Source organism: Passer montanus, unplaced genomic scaffold (assembly GCF_014805655.1).
Source record: "Passer montanus isolate IOZ18808 unplaced genomic scaffold, ASM1480565v1 scaffold2, whole genome shotgun sequence".
In the NCBI taxonomy this organism is placed as follows: domain Eukaryota; kingdom Metazoa; phylum Chordata; class Aves; order Passeriformes; family Passeridae; genus Passer; species Passer montanus.
Window position 1 is genome coordinate 14845290 of NW_024366591.1, and position 22400 is coordinate 14867689.

The 22400-nt window shown below is 37.7% G+C and overlaps 1 protein-coding gene across 3 annotated transcripts in view; it reads right to left on the reverse strand.

Annotated features, from left to right (window-relative positions):
- Positions 1–22400, reverse strand: part of MAP7 (microtubule associated protein 7) — a 99424-nt gene that overhangs the window by 28269 nt on the left and 48755 nt on the right. For all 3 annotated transcript variants that reach the window (XM_039707092.1, XM_039707091.1, XM_039707093.1), the window contains exons 2-6: positions 19825–19893; positions 15005–15082; positions 6929–7092; positions 6074–6185; positions 2613–2723 (exon numbers count right to left, since the gene is read on the reverse strand). In XM_039707092.1, coding sequence (XP_039563026.1) covers positions 2613–2723; positions 6074–6185; positions 6929–7092; positions 15005–15082; positions 19825–19893 — 534 coding nt within the window. The remainder of the gene's footprint in view (positions 1–2612; positions 2724–6073; positions 6186–6928; positions 7093–15004; positions 15083–19824; positions 19894–22400) is intronic.

Below are 22400 nucleotides of genomic sequence, written 5' to 3' on the forward strand. Positions count from 1 at the left end.
AGAGTGAACAAGCCCAACTCTCTCAGCTTTTATTGTTCAATTTTCACACAGGAAGCACATTTGTGATAGGCTTGCTTATACAAGGAAGTACCCTTACCCCCAGCCACAAGCAGGTTTTTTTAAAAGATTAAAGATCTTTATAACCCAACTTGTAACTAAAAAACACACAAAGTTGCAGGGTGCTGGCAAAAGTAAATTGGTTACAATCACCTGTATTTGTCTTCAGGATATACAACCTGAATACTGGAAAGTTGTCTTAGCAGCAGCAGAATAATTTGCAAGTAAGCAAACAGCAGCATTTGATTAGCTGTAGGAACAGATGGGAGGCAGGGATTTAACAGGCCTTCTGATGAGCACCACGAAGGAGACTCTCATTGATAAATGTGGTGTTTGCTTTACACATACGCAATATGGTGAGGAGTACATAGGGGGAAACTGCTCTTTCTACAGGAAACAGTACTGGAGCCCCTGAATGTCTTCTATAATGGCTGCAGAAAACAGTAATGCAGTGATTGAGACAATCATCTCCTTGAAAGAAAAATCACTGCAGAAAAAGGGGACAGAACAAGTAGGGTGCAAGTTTTGCAAAACTTCAAGTATGTGACTTACTACTTTTCATGAGGTGTATCTCCTTGCTAAGCTCTCCTTAAAGAGCACAACTGCCAAAATCTATTGGTCAACAGCAGATTTCTCCAGCTGAATATGTGTTCATGTTCTGCTGCAGTTTCAACTATTCACTAACTACAGTAACATAAAAGCACAATGAGAAGCCTGTTCTAGCTTCCCAATTGTACAACTGTGATAAAGAGCTATACAGCAATACAATCTTTGAGATGGCATCAACCAGTCTTTTAGCTAATAAGTTAATGAAAAATTCATTTGCTGCACAAAAAAAAAAAAAAATTAAAAAATTGTCCTTCAAATGATAAAAAGGCATTGCACAGCAGATGACAAGTTCTTGTTGACAGCTATAAGCCACTTAGTAGGTAAGCTTATTATCCTTATCTCCATCTCACTGTTTTGCAGGTAGGAGTCTGTATTACGGACTAAGTGTGATTGGGTGCCCCTCTGGAAGGTGAAATGGGGAGCAGGCAGTCACAGCCTTCCTTTAAGCACCTGCCTTAAGAGGTTGAGCACACTGGAGAGACTAGTGGCACTTCTCCAGATACATGGCTCAATTAGTCAATCTGACTTTGCATGAGAAAAAGCATTTATAGCATTTGGATTTACATTTTGTCTTGGAGTCTGCAAAAGTCACAAGAGACTCCTAAAGAGTTCTGTGCTGTTTTAGTAAAAATGCCAAGCAAAAAATGCCTCAGCATTTTGACATATGGCCATCACTTCCATATTCCATTTTTTCCTCTACCACTAGACTGCCCAGTATTCAGTTTAAATTCTCCTGAACTTGAAATGGGTGACTATGTTACAGTCCACAAGAGACTATCCTTCCTACTTAATGCCTGCTGCTGTTCACCTGCCCACTTCACCACGAGCCTTCCTCAAAAAAATCATTTGGCAAAGAACAGCAACCATTTAAAAAAATATACACACCTGAAAAGCTAATAAAGTTAAAACTGACTGGATTTCAACATTTAGAGCAAGAAATAACTGGTACTTAGGAATAAGTTATTTCCTAAGGTAATACTGTATTTTTCACAAATTACCAGACTGTACAACTAGGTTTGCCCACTGAGATGAACATGGCTCATCAAATCAGATACACATGTTCACTCAGACTTGGAACTTGGTTAAGACACACAAATAATGACATCAGCAAGACAACGCAACTAAAAGTCCATTAAATTTTTTTTAAAAAAATAACTTGATGGATTGAAACGGGACAGAACTCAGTAGAGGACAAAAAAATCTCTACCAAGTACTTTACTGTAAAGCTCTTTGCACCTTACACAAGAGACATTCTTTTATAAAACTTTTAAGCTCAATGCTTCAATCTCCTAAGTCCTCAGAACAGCAGCGGCAATTCAGCTATGTTAATTTTTAAAAGCTTGATGGTTTGTCTTTTTTCAGACTTGTAAACACCAAAAACGTACACTGAAATGAAGCAATCTTTGAGAAATAACTGGACACAAAACATCAATAAACAGACAATACGAAAAACATCCACACCTCTTCCATAAAAATAACAAAAATGGTAATAAAATCAGAAAATGTAATAAAGTAATTGCTTGAAAGCTTCATGCAACATGTTCTTAGACATTCAAGAGATATTACCAAAAAAGAAAGGGAAACAAAATAATGACAAAATGGTCTAATGCAAATAAAAGGTCACACATGATTGCATGCACTATGGAGTGATGTATTCTTTCAATAGTTGTACCTCATTTACTAAAAACCTGACAGAAGCACTGCTTTTATCATTTGCTAAAGTAGGATTGTTTAGGTAGGTTTTCTTGTTTTAAAAAACAAGAATTATTTATTCTCACAGGAAAAAATGTTCAACCATTTACTTGTCACATTTGAAGTCTTTCCACTACCACTTAGATGAAGTACAGAAAATGACTTCAGAAGCTTATTTTATGTGCAAAGTAATACATCAATATAGAACATTCTTTCTTGATGCTCTTTTAATGCTTTTTTCTTCAAAACTGTACCTCTGTCTGGAGAATTTAGTAATGTTGCAGATGAGGAGGAGAGCCGCTTGTTTATGACTGGATCAACATGTTTCGAAAGGTTCATTGTTGAAACAGACCGCCTGTCTCGATCTAAAACAAATGGAGATAATGCTAATTGACAGCCCACATGCAAGAGTGCAAGTTCCTAGCTCACTAGTGGGAGGAGGAAAAAAACAGGACTAGGTCACTCCTGCTCTACCACAAGAACTTCCAAAACAGAATGGATTTCTCAGCAGACGTTGTACAGGTGACTCAAAGACTGGGCACAACACAATTTAAGCTTCAAATGTGTAAAATATTCTGTTCATTATCACTCAATGGGTTGCAATCTAAAGACTTTCAATATTGTCAGAGAATCTTTGCTCACAACTTACAATAGAAAGCTTCACGAGAGGACCAAGATGCTTGGAAACACCAAGTTATTAATTAAAAAAAACACCCTGCCATCTGAATAAAAGCTGACAGGGCACTGTTACTAGGCAGATGGTCAATATTGTGACAATGACATGCTGAAAGATTAAGGGAAGACTAGTGCACAAAGGAAGTGAGGGTAAGCACAAAAGAAATTAAAAGATTTAGTTAAAAATCCCACAGTTATACATAAGTGCTAAACTACCCACCAGAGTTATTCTCAGAGTGCTGAAAATCCAGCTCAACACACACCTTAGCAGATCAGCCTAATGCACCTAATTGGCATACGTAACACGAAAAGTTTATAATTTTATTTCAGTTTCTCTACATTTTAGGGCGGTATTACATTATTTGCACAACTGCTGCAGTCAGCATCTGCATCTTGCTGAGGGGGTGATGGTTACTTCAAGAATAGAGACTGCACACACTTTTGGATATGTGTCACATGAAATTTGCTGTGTCCTTTCCTCTCAAAAAAAAAAACCAACCCAAAAAAACAAACAAACAAAAAGAGCTCCAAGCCGAAACTTGCTGTGTCCTTTCCTCTTAAAAAAAAAAACAACAACCCAAAAAAACAAACAAACAAAAAGAGCTCCAAGCTCCTTGCTTTGACTACACATTCCCCATTATAATTTCATCTGAAAATCTGACATCCAAAAGATACTGTGAGAATCAGTTCTGCTTTTGCTTATGTTTTAGCATGTATTGAACCTCAGCACGACTCAGCAAAGCACCCAACCATGCTGAAATGCAATGAAGCTTGAACATATGCCTAACTGCTCTGCTGATTCATAGTCTGTGTGTGCAAAAATGTGTCCCTACACTGTTTGCAAAGCAGATACAAACTCAGGACAGTGACAGCATTAAGGATGCTGCTACTGAAATAGTATTTGCCACTACTTATTTATGACAAGGCTATTAATATTGTATTTACCTGTTCTGTCCCAATAGATTAAATTATACTCACTGTGTACAACAAAATCATAGAAATAGAGTCTATGAAAAATACCTTAATTCCTTCCAGATCTATGAACTATATAGCATCCACTATAACTTGTTGGACTGAAGAAAGATTCTCCCTACCCCATGTGATTACTTGCTAACTTTAATGTTAGAATGACTTGGTGAGGGCATAGAACTGGCAGACTGGATACTGGGAGGGGAATAAAACTCAGAAAAAGGTTTTAAAAACGAGAAAGCTAAATATTATAACTAAGAAAAATACTTCTGTAGGCTATCGAGACAATCCCAAATTGAACTATGGGGTAAATTGGAGTATGCCCTGTGCAAATCACTACTGGACACACGATGTTCAGACTTCCTGAGAACAGGAATATTTGTGGGAACAGGATGGGGATCTCGATCTCATGTGTAATCTGTGAGAAACTACACAGGGTATCAGTATAGCCATAAAGTTTCTACATTTAGCAGGAAGGATGTACTACATAAACTGGCTTTCTGAAGATGACAAATGACAATATTGAAAATCACCTCTGCTGTTAGGCATGACAACATTTCTCGTGTCAGTGAACCTTATTTAAATGAATCACATTCAGCATAAGGATTTGCATACAAATGTTGCCAATATGAATCCTATAAATGTAGAATAAGCCAAATGCAATCCATTGCCTGGAAAATTGCTGCTTTCTTTATCCAAAAAAAAACCCAAAAAAAGAAACAAAAAAAAAATTAAATACCCATGAGCAACAAAATAGCCAATGCAGTTGGTTATGTGTCTGTGTTCATGTGCAAAATTGTAAATCCTACGTGCAGTATGCCAAAAGGGTTTTAGAAAATAAAATATTCAAATTTGCTCTCCTTGAATTCCAGCAGATAGAATATTATGCTTCATTTCAGTGAATTGTGCCAAATCTTTAGAGTCAGCCAGCAGTAACTCTCCACCAGAAAAATAAATAATAATGAAAAATCTGGTACTAACAACAGTTCTAATCTATCAGCATGGTGTTAAGCATGCATTGCAACTACATGATGGTGGTTTAGTTACTGATGATCTCACTTCCTGAGAACTAGCTACAGGTGAAGGAATAACAAACCACAGCATTATGTACCAGGTTTTCTAGCACCACCCAGAGATTTGAAGTGGTGCTCCAGGCCTGCTAAATCGAGAAAGGTGAATGATGATTCAAAATAATAACCTAGGGACAGAATGCAAGACAATGATTTTTCACAAAAAATAAAATAAAAATCAAATAAGTTATACAAAGTCAAGCAAGAAAGTAACCTTTTATGAAAAATAACTGTTTATTGAAATTATATATGACTGATTTCAGAGCATTCTTTTCTTAACTATTTTTTTCCTCTCCTGATGAGAGGTTAGACACATAGAAATTAGAATAGGAAGAAATGAATTTAAAGGATCACTTCCTGTTAAAAGAAGTAAAAGTTCTCTTTTGGGAGACTTGATTCACATTGAACAGGGCATATACACATTAATGACTGGCAGATTAAGTTAGAGAAGATAACTGGGGAAAAAAGCATATACTTAAAATTCACTTAATTGCCAATCTTTAGGGGAAGAAGGGGGACTTCTATTTCCCCGAATTTCAGTATGCAGCACAGATCTCCTATTACAAAGAACAATTTTTCTTCCTTGTGTGTGTACTTTAATCTCAGTATTTGGTCATTTCCACCAGACCTATTTTTAGAGTCACAAAGCTAGCATTTGCCACAGTAGCTCATATCACAAGATTGACACAGCACAAGCACACCCACGTATACACACACGAACAACAGCAAAGCAGCAGGAGCAAGAAGCCGTAGCAAGGTAGTTACAGAGTAAGTCAAATCCCAAAACAAGGTGTAACTTTTGTTCAGGTTTCTTTCTCCTTGTTACCTTTTTGCTACACAAGAATGTCACAAACATGCCACTGCTAGCAATAATAGGACCAAGAGAAAAGAATTCAAACTGACATACACTGGATCATCCCTCCTTTTAGAAGAAGAAAAGTAAATTCCAGTTGACTGTTGGGGAAGGGAAACTGGCAAGCAAAGCAAGCCTCCCTCTTTACCTGTGTTATTAATGCGGTTGTGCAGTGCTCCTCCCCAGGACCACCTGTTTTGCCTTTGTTTTGGCTTCTGGCTTCTTTCAATTGTGCGACGTACAACAGCTTCATGTCGTTCCTTGAGTACAACAGGATAACACATTGTTGTAAATAACTTTATTTTCTTATCAAAACCTGCTGCCCTCCATCACACGGACAAAACCAAGTAGGCATCTAAGGTGTTTAAGCTTATGTGCTGCCTACTTAAGACACACAGACTAGAACAAAAATAAGCAGCAAGTAAGCCATAAGTAAGTTAGCATGTTAACTGAAATTTTGAGAAGGTAAGATCTGTTTAAGTGGCCCTGCCACTACACAAACACATGCTAGTGCTACTTCCCATCTGCTAAATACCAGAAGAGTAGGAGAGATAGGAAACAACACCCACAAGGATGAGGTGGCTTACATAGGATCACACTGCCCCTACTTTCCAGTTTAACTGGGAGACAAATCAGCCAAGAGCATATTTCACTGCACACTCATTTTTGAAAAGGTTTTCTTAGGGCAACTTATATTTAACTACCCTTAAACTGAATGGCTAAGAATTAACAGATAGCCATACAAACCTGACCCAAATTGTTTTTCTGCATGAGTTTGCACAGTGCCATACACAGTAATCCAGGCATGCTCAACTTCACTGCATTTGATTCATAACAGAAGCCGTACCTGTGCAAGTAAGGCTTAAAATCCTTCCACACACTCTGTCATACTGACCATGGTTCTTGTTGCATTCTCTGCATCAGCTCTTGAAGAAAAAGGTTGATAGTACTGTATCTTAGAGTAAGAGAAGCTGAAAAGTTGTTTCATGACATTTGTTCTTACCTTCTCTTCTTCGAGTTTCTGCCTTCGCTTTTCCTCTACAGCAGCTCGCCTCCTCTCTTCCTTTAGTCTCTGCTCTTCTAGCTTCTTTCTGCGTTCCTCTAGGTGTTTTTCATAATGTTGCCGTGCTCTCTCTTCTCTTTCTAGCCAGACAGACTCTCTTGCAGCTGTGAGAAAAATGAAAAATAAAAGTATTAACTTGCTTTATGTAATAAAGTCCAAAATACATTCTGAATAAACCAAGGTAAATGGAAAACCTTTTGTACTGTCTTTCTTCAGACATACATAATATCTTTATCTCTCCTCATTTATTAAAATATACCCTGGCCACACATTGATTTTATCTAATCTCAATTTACTTATTATGAACTGCCAACAGTTACTTGAGCAGTTTCTTCATGGAAGATAGGATTTTTTGCTAGCTTAAGTCAGACGTATGTGAACAAACTTTTGTTACACAAACCATGCTAATTCTCTGTAATATTTTACTGAGAAAAAAAGACAATAAAAAGAGAGGTAAAACTATCACAACTTTCACTTTTATTGATCAATACAGATCTCTTATGATAGGAGTGGCTGGGATGGACAGTTCTAGCACCTGGACCAACAGAAGGAAGGAAGTTACTCACCAAAGAGGTCTAAAGGCAAACACTAATCTGTCATGTAATTCCACTTACACACAGCTTCAAACAACATGTTTCAGAAGAGCTAATCAAGACAAATCAAGAAACCCTACACAGGACCAATTTTTCTCCCTAACAGGGTCTGAATTTTCATGAATTTTGTAGAATGCAGGCTCAGACTGCAGTCCACATTAAACCGCTGACGTAGGATACTCTGGCTCACTCCCCATCAGTGCCTTGAAAGCTTTGGGACCCAGAGTGGAACTAGATTGTTCCCCTATGCAACATCATATGTTTGCAGTCTAAGTCTACCATCACACCGGAAATGCTCTAAACTCTTAAAGAATCCTTTCAGTACAGAGGTACAAAAATGAATTTTAAAAAAAAACAAAATCCAACCAAAGCAAACCTACCTACCACAAAAAAACCCCAAACCCAGTGCACATATCCTGGTACCTAGACCCTGAACACACTAAGTAACCCAAACAAGGTAGTCATTCAAAACTGGAACTCAATCAAACACTTCTGCAGAAGATTTGAAAAAATCTATTCTCTTTGAAAGAGCTAAGAGCATCTAAGAAGCATAATTGCATATATCTCACGAAAATCCAGCTAGCTGTAGCGTGTCAGCTTTTAATGAATAGTCACTTATGTACAGACCCTATTGATCATATCAAAACAAGCTGCTTGCTGTGAGCCACAAGACTTCCACAGATGCTGTGATGAGCTGGCTCTTTTGTGCCTGGAATATGCTTACAATGGCAACCCAGCACAAAAAAAGCTCTTTGGTGGTCTACTGAAAATTAATAAATTAAGAAAAGAAAAGGAAAAAGCCCAACAAAACCTCAACTGCTTTCTTAACTGATGTCACTGGAATATTAATTTGCCTATAAAAGACATGGAAATTATTTGTTCTTGCTGTTATTAATGTAAATGGCCAGACTTTCATGAGACACTGCTCATGGTGATTTCCATAGGATACAGTCTATTCATTCATATTGTTTAGAAAAAGTAACGAAAATAGGACATTTGAACTTTTAAGACTAAATTCAATAAGAGAGAGGCTAAAAAGAGATTTATGTACATTCTTAGTGCTGGTAAGACAATCAGAATGCTGGACCTCCGGACAGAATGCTTATCTTCAGCTTTCTGCTTCTCTGAGAAGGGGTGATAAAAATCACACTTTTGTGATACAGCAAGACAGCTCAATAACAGACGCAGGCCTTAGTGAGGGATTAACTCAGGCAAATGGACGTGTTCGGCTGGAATAACTTTTAACAAAAATAATAGATCTGATTCAAAACAGATAAAAAGCTACCACCTTTAGGCTACAAGCAAAAGACAGAAAATATGTGCCCACCTGCTAACATAAGGAAGTTACTAATTTTATGCTTGGACCAAGTATTCAACAAGTACATGAAAGTATGATTTATGATATATCTGTTTGCTGAAACAAGTGTAATATCTATTTTCATCAATTTAACTTTTTTCACGGATAGAGATAAAATCTTAACTACTTTCCATGTTTTTTCAATTTTCAATTCCTGCATTTTATCTTATGAGAGAATCAAGGGAGAACATCTGCTTTGTTTACACTTCTTCCGGCATGCAGTACTGTCATTCTTCTATGAACTTAAGGGCTCGGATTTTGTCACCTATAAGGTAGGTATGTACAGTGACATAAGTTAGTGTCCTTAGATATAAAAGGATATCTTCAGGAAAATTAAGAAATTTAGAATATTTTTCTTTCATTCTTATGTCCCCATTTATGAATTTTCAGAAACATTTTCCTGCTGCCCCAAACAGATACAAAAAAATTGTCTTGTAGAGTAAAAGGTTTACTCTTTAGACCTCTGCTCTAACACAAAGAAATATTTTTTAAAATATATTAAGCCCTATTCTGGATACACAGGTATGCTTCTAGAAGCACAGCATAAATGCCTTGCTGATAGAAAGAATCAGCAGATGAGCCAACAGGAAACTGAAGATATATCTAAAAAGTCTCATCAACCTGAAAGAGCAGCCAATTTGAGGATGTGGCAGGGAAGGATACTAACTTCTATGATCGTGTCTCCAGAAATTGTACCAAGAGCTCTGCCTGGTGCCGAGCCAACACAGAACTCCACTGGGGGTATGGTCCAACAAAAGAGTATTTTCTCAGGCATGAGCATTAACAGATTCATGATCTTCCTCTCCCTTGTAATACCTCACATTGTATGACAATGTGCCAGATTCATTCAAGAAAAGTTTGGTCACTGTTCAGATAGCAACTGCACGCTGAAACCTTAAATTCCATTGGAACAATTACATTAAAGCTGGAAAGTACAAAAGTCACAGCCTGATCCATTTTTTTATTTCATTCCTTAGTACAATCAATACATTTGAACACAGTCACATGATACAAGAACACAAAATTAGAGCATAAAAATGGGATTTAGAAATTGAGCTCTAGACATGCTGTTGAATACCTTCTGCTTGTTTGCAAACTACAATGCTGGATTAGATTACAATGCAACATAATTAAGGCTGTGTTTCTGACACTTCTGAAGTGAATAACAGTGAGAGAAAACAAGGTCAATCAAAAAAGAGACACTCCAATATTAAGCGACACATAAGACTTGAAACCAATTAATTTTACACTAGAGTTAACTAATGTAATGTGGAAGATGTTAGTTACAAACCATGCATGTATCTTTTTTGGAAATAATTTTGTCGTTTCTTTTCCCAGCCACACATACTAGAACTATTGTTTGTAGGGGTTTTAGGCAGTGAGGGAAGGAGGAGCACTAAGTGTCAAAGCCTTTATTTTCTGTTTATCTCTGTGAAGTAAAGAATGTGCCTCCAGATTCTCTTTTTCTGTTTCTGCTGTCTCTTCAGCCCTTTTTCTTTTGGTTTACTGCCTATACAAAGGCAGATCACTCTAGCACATGCCTTCTCAGTCTGCCTTTTCAATCCACCTCAGATGGACAGCTCACCTGAACCAAAATCCTGCAGTGTTTGTCATGCTTTCCAGCCTTTACCTTTTCTAACTTTACAGCAATGACCTCAGCAAGAGCTTTCTCCTCTGACTGCTCTTTCACCTTTGCTCACTGCCAGCTCTGCACTGAGGCCGTGAGTGCACCCTTGCTGCATTAGCAGTAAAATGGATCAGTGATGCTTTAACCATACCTAAAAATGGGGACATTACACAGAAATGGCTGACTGAACAAATTAGAAGGTGAACTTCATGCTGTAATTAAAGGTGAAGTTAATGTGAGATTCTCTAAGACAGCCTTTCCCCAGTAACCATGCTCTGAGGGACATTTATCACAGAAATTTTTAAACTAGTCTTCCTTAAAAATTCTTTTATTTTCTTATAAACTCTTTTGATTTTCAAATTTTCCAAGGAGATCCCAAAATTATTCATATGCTAGGGTCAATGATTCCCAGTTTCTGTGGGGCTTCCTTCTGTAGGATAAAGTTCTGCCCCCAAGTGCCAGGGAAGAAAATAGGGCAGAAGGAATTTACTCACAGAATTTACTTACAGAAAAAGATATTGTCATTTTTATTAATGTTATTATTATGCCACTGATCACTTTCTGTGATGTTTAAAATACTACTTTAGTGCTTACGCATTGTAGGTATTTAATGAATTTAATGAATTTAGCCAACTTGAAACTCGGACATACTCTAAGAACTAAGATTAATCACTCTTTATTTAAGGAAGTATGCTAAGTTAAAAAGAAGTATTACCATCTTTTATTCCCAACACCAGAAACTAAATTAACCATGTGTCCTTGTCAGGATCATAATACTTATTAAAAAAGATCAGTCTTCAAGCAGGATTAGCGTAGATAAAACATGCACAGAAGTGAGACTCAAAAAAGTGAGACTCAGTTTTCTCAGGAATCAGGGACCAAGATACTGCTGAGTAATAACAAGAAAATTCTTCCTCTTTGCTAGGCCACTACCAAAGGTTACCAGAATGAAATCCATTTTAAAATCCCAGATATTTTCCCTGTTGAAAAACACATTTTGATTTTTCTTTCCCAGTTAGGGAGGACCAGGTATGTGCTCTGGAACCAGAGACTAACTGGCATGGAACTACTTTCACCTTTGTTACTAAACATCTACCCTCCAAAATGGCGACAGCACATGCAGAAGAGCCCATGGACCTTCCTGGTCAATTCCCAATCCCTGTCTGGGAATCAGCAAGCAGACAGCAAGTTGGGTGGAGCCAACACCCTGCCAGGATCCATCATAACAGCTTTATAGTAAGAACAATTAAGTTTTAGCGCCAGGGAACGCTCTTCAGCACTGTTAATTTGGCAGTACAGATACAATCAGTATGGCAGATAAGGGTGAAGTCCACATGATGAAAAAGCAGCAGTTTTCAGTAATGTTTACCAGTTTGAGCAGGCCATCTACCAGGGTTGCCTTCATAAAAAGTCAGTTCCAACATGTTTGTCTCACAGCATTCAGTGCCAGGACACAGCTGCTCAGCCTGACACATATAAGTGCCAAGCTGGAGCCAGACTGGGTGGCTCCCTCTGCTCTGGCCTCCAGCAACAGAGCCATTTGACCTACCACTGCCTCTCTTGGGATTTCCATTTGGCACAATCCAAGAGGGTTGGTCTCACACAGAGAGATCTGATATCTCTCTTTTAAAGGACAGATGTTAACTTTTATGCATAGGTGCTATGGAAAGAGCACTAGTGGAAAAAGCACAAAAATGAAAACTTGGTTACAAAAGAGCAAATGACAACTCTGGAAGCATTACTTAGAAAATCAAGTACAATCACCCTAATAATCCTTTAAGGCCTGAACGTGATATCAGCAAAACACACATTACCAAATGGTCAAGAGATTAAAAAGATTGAAGCAGAAAACCCTTCATGAAATTGTTACAACTTTAGTCATGCAAAAGGAACTGCACAGAAAAAGTAAAATAATTAATATTTTAGAAGTGTTGCGATGGCATTTCAAAAGCAATGCCTTTCCTACAGTGAAGAAAATAAAACAATCACTTTTGATGGTGTGATTTGCTGATTGTGTTCCTGTGTATCTTCTATGCTACTTAAAGAAGAGTCCAAAACAAAACATGAATATAGTAAAGGTGAAAGAGTCATTTTTTTGTAGAAGCTTCGTTAATCTTTTCAATTAGGCGGCTCAACACGATCCTCAAGAAACAGCAGATACTGACAGTCCCAACACAAATATGTGCTATATATATATATTCAGATTCAACAAAAATGATGGCATTTCCTACTCTCTAAGCACTCATTAAGCACTCATTGACTTAGACACCCAAGTGTGCTAAGTAGTCTAAGACTGCTAAAATACTATTTCCAGGTGCAAGCAAATCCTCAGGAGTTCAGAGCACATGCCAATCCACCACAGGAAAGCCAAATCTATTACAGCACAGTGGAACTTGAAAAAAATTAGAACTTGACAGTAAAAAAAGGTGAAAGAAAAATGGTCTTAAATCAACTCTTCTTTAATATCAGAATATTGCCCAATAAATAAACATAATCCTTATTAAACTGGTACTCCACATGTTCTTAACAGAAGGGTCAACAACTTAATTTTGCTGACCTCCAGGAGTTCATGTTGCTGAAAGTACAAAACAAAATTACTACCAGCTCTACACCTAGAGAATTGAGCCCTGTCCTTTACTTTTTTTAGAACAAATAATTTTATTTGCGGTAGAACTGAAATTCTCAACTTCTGTATAAAAATAAGTCTTTACTAAACCTGACAGATCCCCTGAGCCAAAAGGAAAGGAATTAAGTTTAAATCCAACTTAATTCTATTGAAAAAAATTAAAATTCCTTCCCTCAGTTGCTTTACTGTTGCGTGGCTGATGTCCCAGTATTAACAAAATCCAACTCTAATTTTTAGCAAGACACATTTATGTAACAATATTATACAACTTAATGTTTAAGAGAGACAGCTTAGGAATTTCTTTGCTGTGGTTCACATGACATGAATGACTGATTATCTAGGATCTGCACTAAATGCACCAAAAAAAAAATATATACAGATGAAAGTACAATGCAACTTTCAATTTTTTTGTTAGTTCAAAATAATTCTCCAAGCAACAACACACGATACACTCATACATCACAGGGACATGCAGTACTCTCCCATGTGGAAATGAAGGATTCCACATCAACTTTCAAAAACTCCTGATGTTGTTTTGATGTTGCTTTTAAAACACGTCACACAAAATAACACATTTCTCAACAGAAGTCACATCCTTCTGGTAATAAATACTCATTTATTAATAGCTAAAAAAATCAGAGTTGAGTTAAATTCAAGGAAAGCATATTTCTCTGCATTTGATGAAAGCATTGTTATTATACAAGGATGAAACCTGAGAAAAAAAGAAATTAAAGACATGGAAACATCATCTGTGAAAAATTAATTAAAATGGGCCAGTAACATCCATTTGCTCTAAAACCTGAAGAAACTAAGCCTACACATACCATCAACCTCAACCCGAGGAGCAGCTTTTCAGGGATTATCAAACATCCTGTCATGTTACCCCTTGAGCAAGCCAAAACTAAAGCTGTCCTGTTCCCTTCCAAAACAATCCTAGCAATTCATGCCTGGCAACTGCAATGTTTTAAGGTGCCGTAAAGAAGGGAGGTTATAAACGCTATCAAGACCTAGGTGACAATTAATGATGGCTCTTCAGGTTAGAAGAAGCAGCATAATTTTGGCTGGAGTTACAATATAGTTCAATAAACTTTCAGACATTACAAATGGGAAATAAAGAACTTCTGTTTCTTAAGCCCTTAGAACAATTCAGCATTGAAAGAAATCAGAGTAAACACGTAAAAAAGAGGAAATACTTGTATTTCCCAACCTCCCAAGTACCACAGAACTTTGTTACAGATAAACATATAAACATTGTTCAGAAAGCCACCAATTTGGCTTCACATAATTATTAATTCTCTCACCACCATACTCAGTACACTGCCCATCAGTAGTCACTGGTTAGGCAGCCTTCACTGTTCACTCAAACTGTGTTATACTTATGCAGGCATAGGTGATATAAGATATTGAGCACACCTATTCGACACCTACTAAAGGTTTGACCTGTAAAAAGTACCCCAAGTCTACATTAAAACATATGCTGCAATTTTATTTTATGGTATTCAGCATTTTAATCTTAATTGGTAAAATATTCTAAAACTTCAAAATTCCATTTACATGGAATTTTAAGCTCCCTTGCATGATTTCAGAATTAAACCTACTTGTCATTCACATTCATAGAACAGGTGAGAGATATAGTACTGATGAACCAGAAGATTTACTTTAAAGATATGGTATTGTATCTGAGAGGACACTATTGCAAATCTAGCACTATCATTTTGCTGACTGTCCCTAAAAGTAAGCTGGCAATAACACTGCATGCAGATGACAGTCCATTAAAAACAAACAAATAAACAAAAACCAGAGGGGGCCTTACCTAGCTGTTTTTCTCTCTCTTCTCTCCGTTCTCTGGCAAGCCGTTGCCTGTCATCAACCTTTAGTATTGTTGGATGATCTAAAATTGGAGAAAGAGGAGTATTAGGCACATAGCATAAAAACAAATACTACCAAACCCAAACTTTTAGGAGAATGGCTGTTAAACAACTATTCTGCCAAAACAAATAATGTTTTCAGAAATCCATCTTATTTTAAAAACCCCAGAAAAATGATAATTAGAATGCATTCCTATTTTTTAAGATCTAAAATACTTCCAAAGAATAGAGATGTGACAGCGAATACCCAGCAAGACTACTGCTTGTGAAAGCCAAGGAAGAGGCTTTATTTTGTTTCCAAGACTAAAACAACTTGACTTCTAGATAGCATTTTGAAAAAATACTGTTTATTATTCCATAATGTCTCTCCAAAATGCATCCACATGAAAGGCTATTATAATAAGATTTGTCTTCCCCTTGATATTGCCTCAGAACAACCAATAAGCCCTATATCATGACACAAGAACCTCAGTACCCAAGCAAAACAGGCTGAACCAAAACAGTGATCTGGCTGAATAGTTCTAAAGCAGTTCTGGCTGAGCCTCTGGAAGAAGCATGATATTGATTTCAAAAGATGCTTGTGTGCACATGTGTTAAAAACCATGGCCAATATACTAAAGGCAGTGAGGCATGACATGCGTGGACTGGCATAACACGAATCAAGTAAGATGAGAGGTTTAACTATTCTTGTAGATTGAAATTTATCTGCATGAGTACTTCACAACTATCTGCAACTGGCTGCTTGGATCACAGCAGTAAGACTGAGGATAACATGAAAGATCTGTGTCAGAGCCCAGGTTTCACTTTAAAAATTCAGGTTTGGTTGAAAAACATCAGTGATGGTTCTGGAAGACAACAAAGTGCTGAGAAAACATCACTTGCTCAATGATGGTTCTGGAAGACAACAAAGTGCTGAACAGCTAGCATTCGACTTCCAGTCTCAGCAATGGAGCTGTTCCAGACAAAGGGAACAAAATCCAAGTTAGCAATTCATCTCAGCACGCTGCCAAAACTAATTTCCTACTCAGCCTGTTCTTTTAAACCTGGAAAGCTCTTAATTTTATGGGTTTTTTTCAGTAGCACTGAAAATATCTGCTTTGCATAAGAACACAATAAACAAAAAACCTACAGAAAAATCAAAACTTCCTCAGTATAAATAAATGATCTGATTTATTCTGGTATTGAAGGGAACTCAGTTTTTAAGTATTTTAAGATAAAGAACTATTCGAATACCGTCATCATGAAAGTGCACAAGACAACAGAGCCTTTTCACTATTCAGTGTGAATACACATGTAAGCAACTTGTAAAAACATGTAGAGTCAGTCTACTTGTGTATAGGCTGCATACCTATGAAAAAATGTATTAGCAAACAATACAATGGGTCATAAAACTGAGGTTAAAGATATTTGCAAAATAAGTCCCTGAAGTGAGGCTATGCTAGACTAATTTTGAATAGTTATCATCTGAATTAGATTTAAAAGAATAATAATAATGTGCATTTCATCCTCTAACAGAAGTTTCTGCATAAGCATGACAGGATTTCTTAGGTGAACCAGCTCATCAACAGCTACATACACATTAATTACTCTTGAACTCTAATCAGTGAAAATCTATTATCTCAACAACTGTCAGACTAGAGCCCCAATTAAGAGTGTTAATGGCATGCACAGTAACAGCTGCAAGGAGAAAACCCATTGCACAGCTGGCAGGGAGAACCTTCAAACACGACAGCACCAATGAAGGGCACAACAAGTGAAAAAGTCACCAGCAAAGACAAGGTAATCTGTTACCCAGCTGCAAGTCAAAAACTTCAGTGTTGGCTGACTAGCCCACGGTGCTGCCATTTGTGACACTTTGCTCAGCCACGGCATGGCAGAGGTTTGCCCACTGCAGGGTGTACATCTGCATTTGGCTGATGTTCGGCAGCACGCTGACTCACATGCAGTCCCTTCAGCACGCAGACACAGGTCAAAAGGGTAATAATATTCCTTGTCTCTGGTGACTGGCACACAAGGTTCACAAAACATGAATTCCTGTGGCATGAGTAATTAGCGCTTGTGGAATAATGCACATTTCCCCTGGAAAACAAGGATTCCCTTCAAGGGCTGTCAGCAAAGTCAATGTAACATTGAGTTGACAGAAAATGATGAGGCACAGGGGAAAAATGTAGAAACCTGCTTCTTTCAGAATATCCTTCCAGTTGGGGTTTTTTTTTCCCTTTCTTGAGAAGAGAGATTTCCTCATTGGAGAGAGGCAACAATTCTTCAAAGAGGCAGGAGGGTTACATGGACAGGCAAACTGAAAAGGTCTCCCTTAAGAATTCCTAATTATAAGCAATGAAGGAATAAAATAAATTTTTAAAGTTGCCCTCTGCCACTCTGTTTGAAGATATCCAATTATTTTTTCCATATTACACACCTGATAGTGTTCACACAAGAGCAGCCCCTCTCCCAACAACCCAGGATGTTAGAACAATCCTAAAGCATTCGCATTAAGTTGCAGGCTTTGCAGAGTGTGTGCCTTCAGTAACAAGCAATTTTGCATACATTTGTGATCACAAAGAGCTAAATCAATATTAGCACAAAGATGAGGGTAACATCTTTGTAGCAGACCATCATTGCATTTGCTCTGCTATAAGCTGGAGCACGTATTATCAGTGCAAGACTCACACTGATAATTAAAATGTCTTCTCTAAGTCTTCAAAATTATCCTTCATAGTTTGGCTACAATCCCAACCTCTAGCATTTGCATTCTGAATCCAGATGTTCTGCTGGCACCCCCAGTGCAGAGCATCAATAGTTTCAAACTGTGACAAAAGAAGAGAGTTCACTGGGACTGCTCCCCATTTTACTTATCAAGTCTTTACTCATTAAAATCCCACCAGGCAAATACCTGGGGGATTGGCAATTCTTCGTATTCGGTAGGAATATCAGGAGAAACAAACAAAATATTTTGTACTCTCTTTTGCTCATATTCTCATCAGACCATAAGCTTTAAGTTACTGTGAAAGGAAATGGGAAATTGTCAGCTGCAACAAATCCTGCAAGAATTACTCATTTTTTAGAGAAATAATTGCCAACTGGGCATATGCAAAGCCTAAGAGACAACACTCCAGGAAGACCCACGTGCTGCTTTGGAAGTTGCAGTCTGGCTATGCTGCTATATGTGGGAACTCATACTCAACAATCTATTTCCCTCCACTTAGGTAACAGGCATAGAATTAAGCATTTGTATGACAGGGATGTTTGGAGAATAAATAAGCCATAGTTCTACACAGAAGAAATTAGTTTTGTACCTGCTGCTGGAAATTAAGCCTCTAAATTCCATATGAAAACAGTATATATGCATATATTGAGACCATTTTGTGTGTTTGCAAAATTCATTTTAATAAGTTAATATGTAATTTTGAAAGCAGAGAAGCTGTGAACAGTATTTTGCAGAAATTCAGCACGGAAACATCAATAGGTTTTTGTCCCTAATGACAGTAACAAAAGGAAAAAACAAGTTTTACAAATCTTCTATAGAATTAAGACTTGACAAACTCTTAATTTCTATAAATATCAATTTTGCTTAAGTTCCTAAATTAACAATTGTCATATATACTTTGTAAATATGACCAGTTTTTGTGGCTCATACTATCAGCTCCACTCTGCCTTCCCTCACTCCAGCCCCAAGAATTGTGGATTCCTTCTACACATCAGCATAGATAAAGGGAACATTGGAAGAGTGAGGATGCCCTCCTGACAAATGAAAACTGGATTAAACTATTGCAGAATAAAGCAAGTACTGAACACTGTACAAAGAGCTGTGGAAAGAGATAATATTATCTTTGTTTTCTTCTCCTTTTCCCACTGCCTGATTGAGAGCAGCTGTGATTCCTGTGCTCTGTGCAGGACCCAGAGTGCCTGGCAGAGCATGCCAGGTGTGATCTCAATGCAGATCACACAGGAATCCAGTGCTGGGATTCCTTCCCTCTAGGGACACAGGCCAAGGCACCCCTTTTGGGAACAGAGAAAAGTCTGTCAGTCAGTGACAAAACAGTCACTGAGCTGCCAAGCTGTCAAGAAGCTGAAGGGGGATGTTACAGTGGCCTTGTCCTCAGCACCACAAGCACCTCTACTTTCCCAGGCATCTAAACAAAATCATTATTAACTGCATACGTTAACCTTGGGTACCTGAATTGCAGCACAGGAAGAATTTAGATATGTAAGTCCTCTTCTGGATCTTGGTCTAAGCATGCAAGTGGAACAGACCAAGGACTACAGTAAGCTTTTTAGCACACACATTTTCAACTGTGTAAGCGAACACTGAATTAAATCCACACAATGTACCCGTGAGATATGGTAATAAAAAACATCTGCCCACAGCACAGAGCATGTTACAGAACATGGCAGGCTTTGTGGTAAGTGAGGAAATGCCTGAACAGAGGCACATTTACACAAAGCTGCAAATCTTTGCCTACAGCACAGAATTCTCATTCAAGCACAAATGCAAATACAGTGGCTTCTGTTGTCTTTTCTCACTTCCCAACCCTCATTCCTAAGCTATTCTAAAATATAAGTAAATTTTTCCAGTTTTGCTTCTTTGCAAATAATCACATATTCCAGCCTATCTAAACATGACCAGTCACTGATACCAGTTTTGGCTGAAACAGTAAGTGAGGTACAAAAGCAACAAACTTTACAAGTTGCTGTGACAACAGCTGTTTTCCACGCACCATTGAGACAAACAGCCTTAAAACATGGAGCATGTGGAATGGTGTACCTGGTTTAGTTCCAGCGTTGCTTTGTGCTGAAGCGACTTTCTTATCTTGTGTTTCAGAACCTTCAGTTGCTAAAATAAGGAAGAAAAGAAGAAAATTAACCATTTTACTTAGTAGTAGGTCACTCACCTTATTATATTGAAACTTAAATATTGCTGGATTCCCTTTAAAATCAGACCGTTCCAAGATTTCACCTTAATGCCATTCTACATCATTTTGCATAGAAAAAAAACCCCAAAGGCTACACAGAAAGCATTTAAGCCACAATACAAGTTCCCGATTCAAGCTGAGGAAAGAGCCACAAGTTTTTATTTTAGCTATGCATATTAATAACACTTAGAAGATGACTTGCAGATCCCACGTTTCTAAAGGTATGGTGCAAGATACTGGTAAAAACTTCTTCACAAAATGCACATCCATAATGCAGGACTGAAGAGAGGACTATTAATGACCTGAATGAAATCTAACTATTCCCATTATTTGCAACAGACTTTTGATGAGGCCCTACCAGCCTAGAACAAAATTTAATTCTGGAGTTCTGAGTGCCCTTTCAATAACCCTTTAGAAAGAAAAAAACCTCAGAAGATTCATTACTATTCAAATCACAACCATATCATTGGTTCAGCATCTATCTCTAACTAAAGAAACAGCCAAGAAATTAGATGCCATGATTTTTTCATCTTACTACTCATCTTTGTATCCAGCAGTTCCACTATAAGAGTGCTGGAGTCCAGAACACACCAATCTCAGAACAGACTAAAGGCAGATTATAAGAATTCTAAGAAGCCTTCCAAAAACAGCTTGAAAGTATTTGCAAGCAAGGATAAAAAGACAGTTATAAATAAAGCCTAGGAGATGAAAGACACCAATTCATTCAAACAAAAATATCAGTAGAAATGAAAGTTGGGGAAAAAAACCCTGATTACTCCAGATTTAAAAGCTAAACAGGCATTACTGTATTAGATCCACTTCAGAAAACATAATTAAAACAAATTTTCCTCAGAAGGCTCCAAGCACTTTCTTATGCATTCTATTTCAGCTTTAACAATACACACTCAGCACTTAGTACCTCAGTGAGTTCATTCCCTTCATGGCCACACAGAAGTCTTCATTTCCTTGCCTACCCCCTTCCACAGGCATGTTTCAGGATTAACACAGAGGGTAAAAGGTAGCAGGAAGAATCTTTACGTTGCATGTACTGTACATTTTTTTGCAGGGGGAAGGTGGGTGAGGGAAATAGAAAAATACTGTTATCAAATGTTTTGTGTTCAAGAGCAATGTTTTGCAAAGAACGGTGTTCAAAAATCATGTCGTCTCACAAAAAAAATTTTGTGAAACCTTAAATAACTGTCAGACACTCCTCTTCCTGATGCCTACACTAAGTCTCTTGCAATCAACAGAAATAACCACTGTTCAACTTAACAAATACTTATTCCAAATGACAATAAGAACTGGAACACCTTAAAGGCAGCCCAACACAAGATTTTAGTATTTGTCATTTTAAAGGCCTCATACATAAGATTAGTGTGACCTATGGGTAGATGGATTGATTTTTGGCAAAATAATTTGAGCACCATTGGACACTTGCACCACCAGGCTTGGGAAGATCTACCATTATAAAAATCCATATCTGGTGCTGGAAGAAGTCCAGAGAAAGCCAAGAGAGTTGGTGCAGTGTCTGGAGCACACGTACTATGAGGAGCAGGGGAGGGAGCTGGGGGTGCCTAACCTGCAGAAAGGGAGGCTCAGGGGGAATCATATCACTCTCTACAACTGCCTGAAATGAGCGTGCAGCCAGGTGAGGGTCAGCTGCTTCTCACAGAACAAGAAGAAACACCATGAGAAGGAAATGGACTCAAGTTGCACAAGGGGAGTTTCAGACTGGATATTAAGAAAAAAAATCTTCCCAAAAGAGTAATTGGGTATTGGAACAGGCTGCCCAGGGAAGTGGTGGAATCACCATCTCTGGAAGCGTTCAAAAACTCGGGGATTTGGCACCCAGGGCCATGGTTTAGTGGTGAACATGGCAGTGTTAGTTTAACTGTTGGACTTCATTTTAGAGGTCTTTTCCAACCTTAACACTTCTGTGATTCTAAACTCTTTATATCTTACCTCTCCCTCAAAGTTAAGGTACTTGTAAAACAAGCTTTTCTCCTGCATGTAACAACTATTTAGAACATTCTCAGAAAAAGTCCCACTGTAACTCAGTGGGACTACATCACAATTCCCATCAGCCTGGCCTAGGGCATTATACAGAAGAGGAAACTGTCATAAAATAGTAAAAATACTGTTTCTAAGAGCTAGTGAGTACACTGATGCTCTAATAGTGTCAGCACAAATTTCCTTGCATCCTTCATACTGAGTATGTGTGTGTTATTTTTTTCAAGCACTGCACCATTTGATTATGCAACACTCCATTAACTTAAAAACTGTGGTTTAAATACACTTGCAAAAAAGCCTAGGTACACAAAGTAATACTTTTTTTCCCATATTTCCTTGTCTAACATTTCCTTGAAATATTTTTTTACATGGTTTGAATACACATTCATATGACCACTTATATGACAAGTGATGAAAA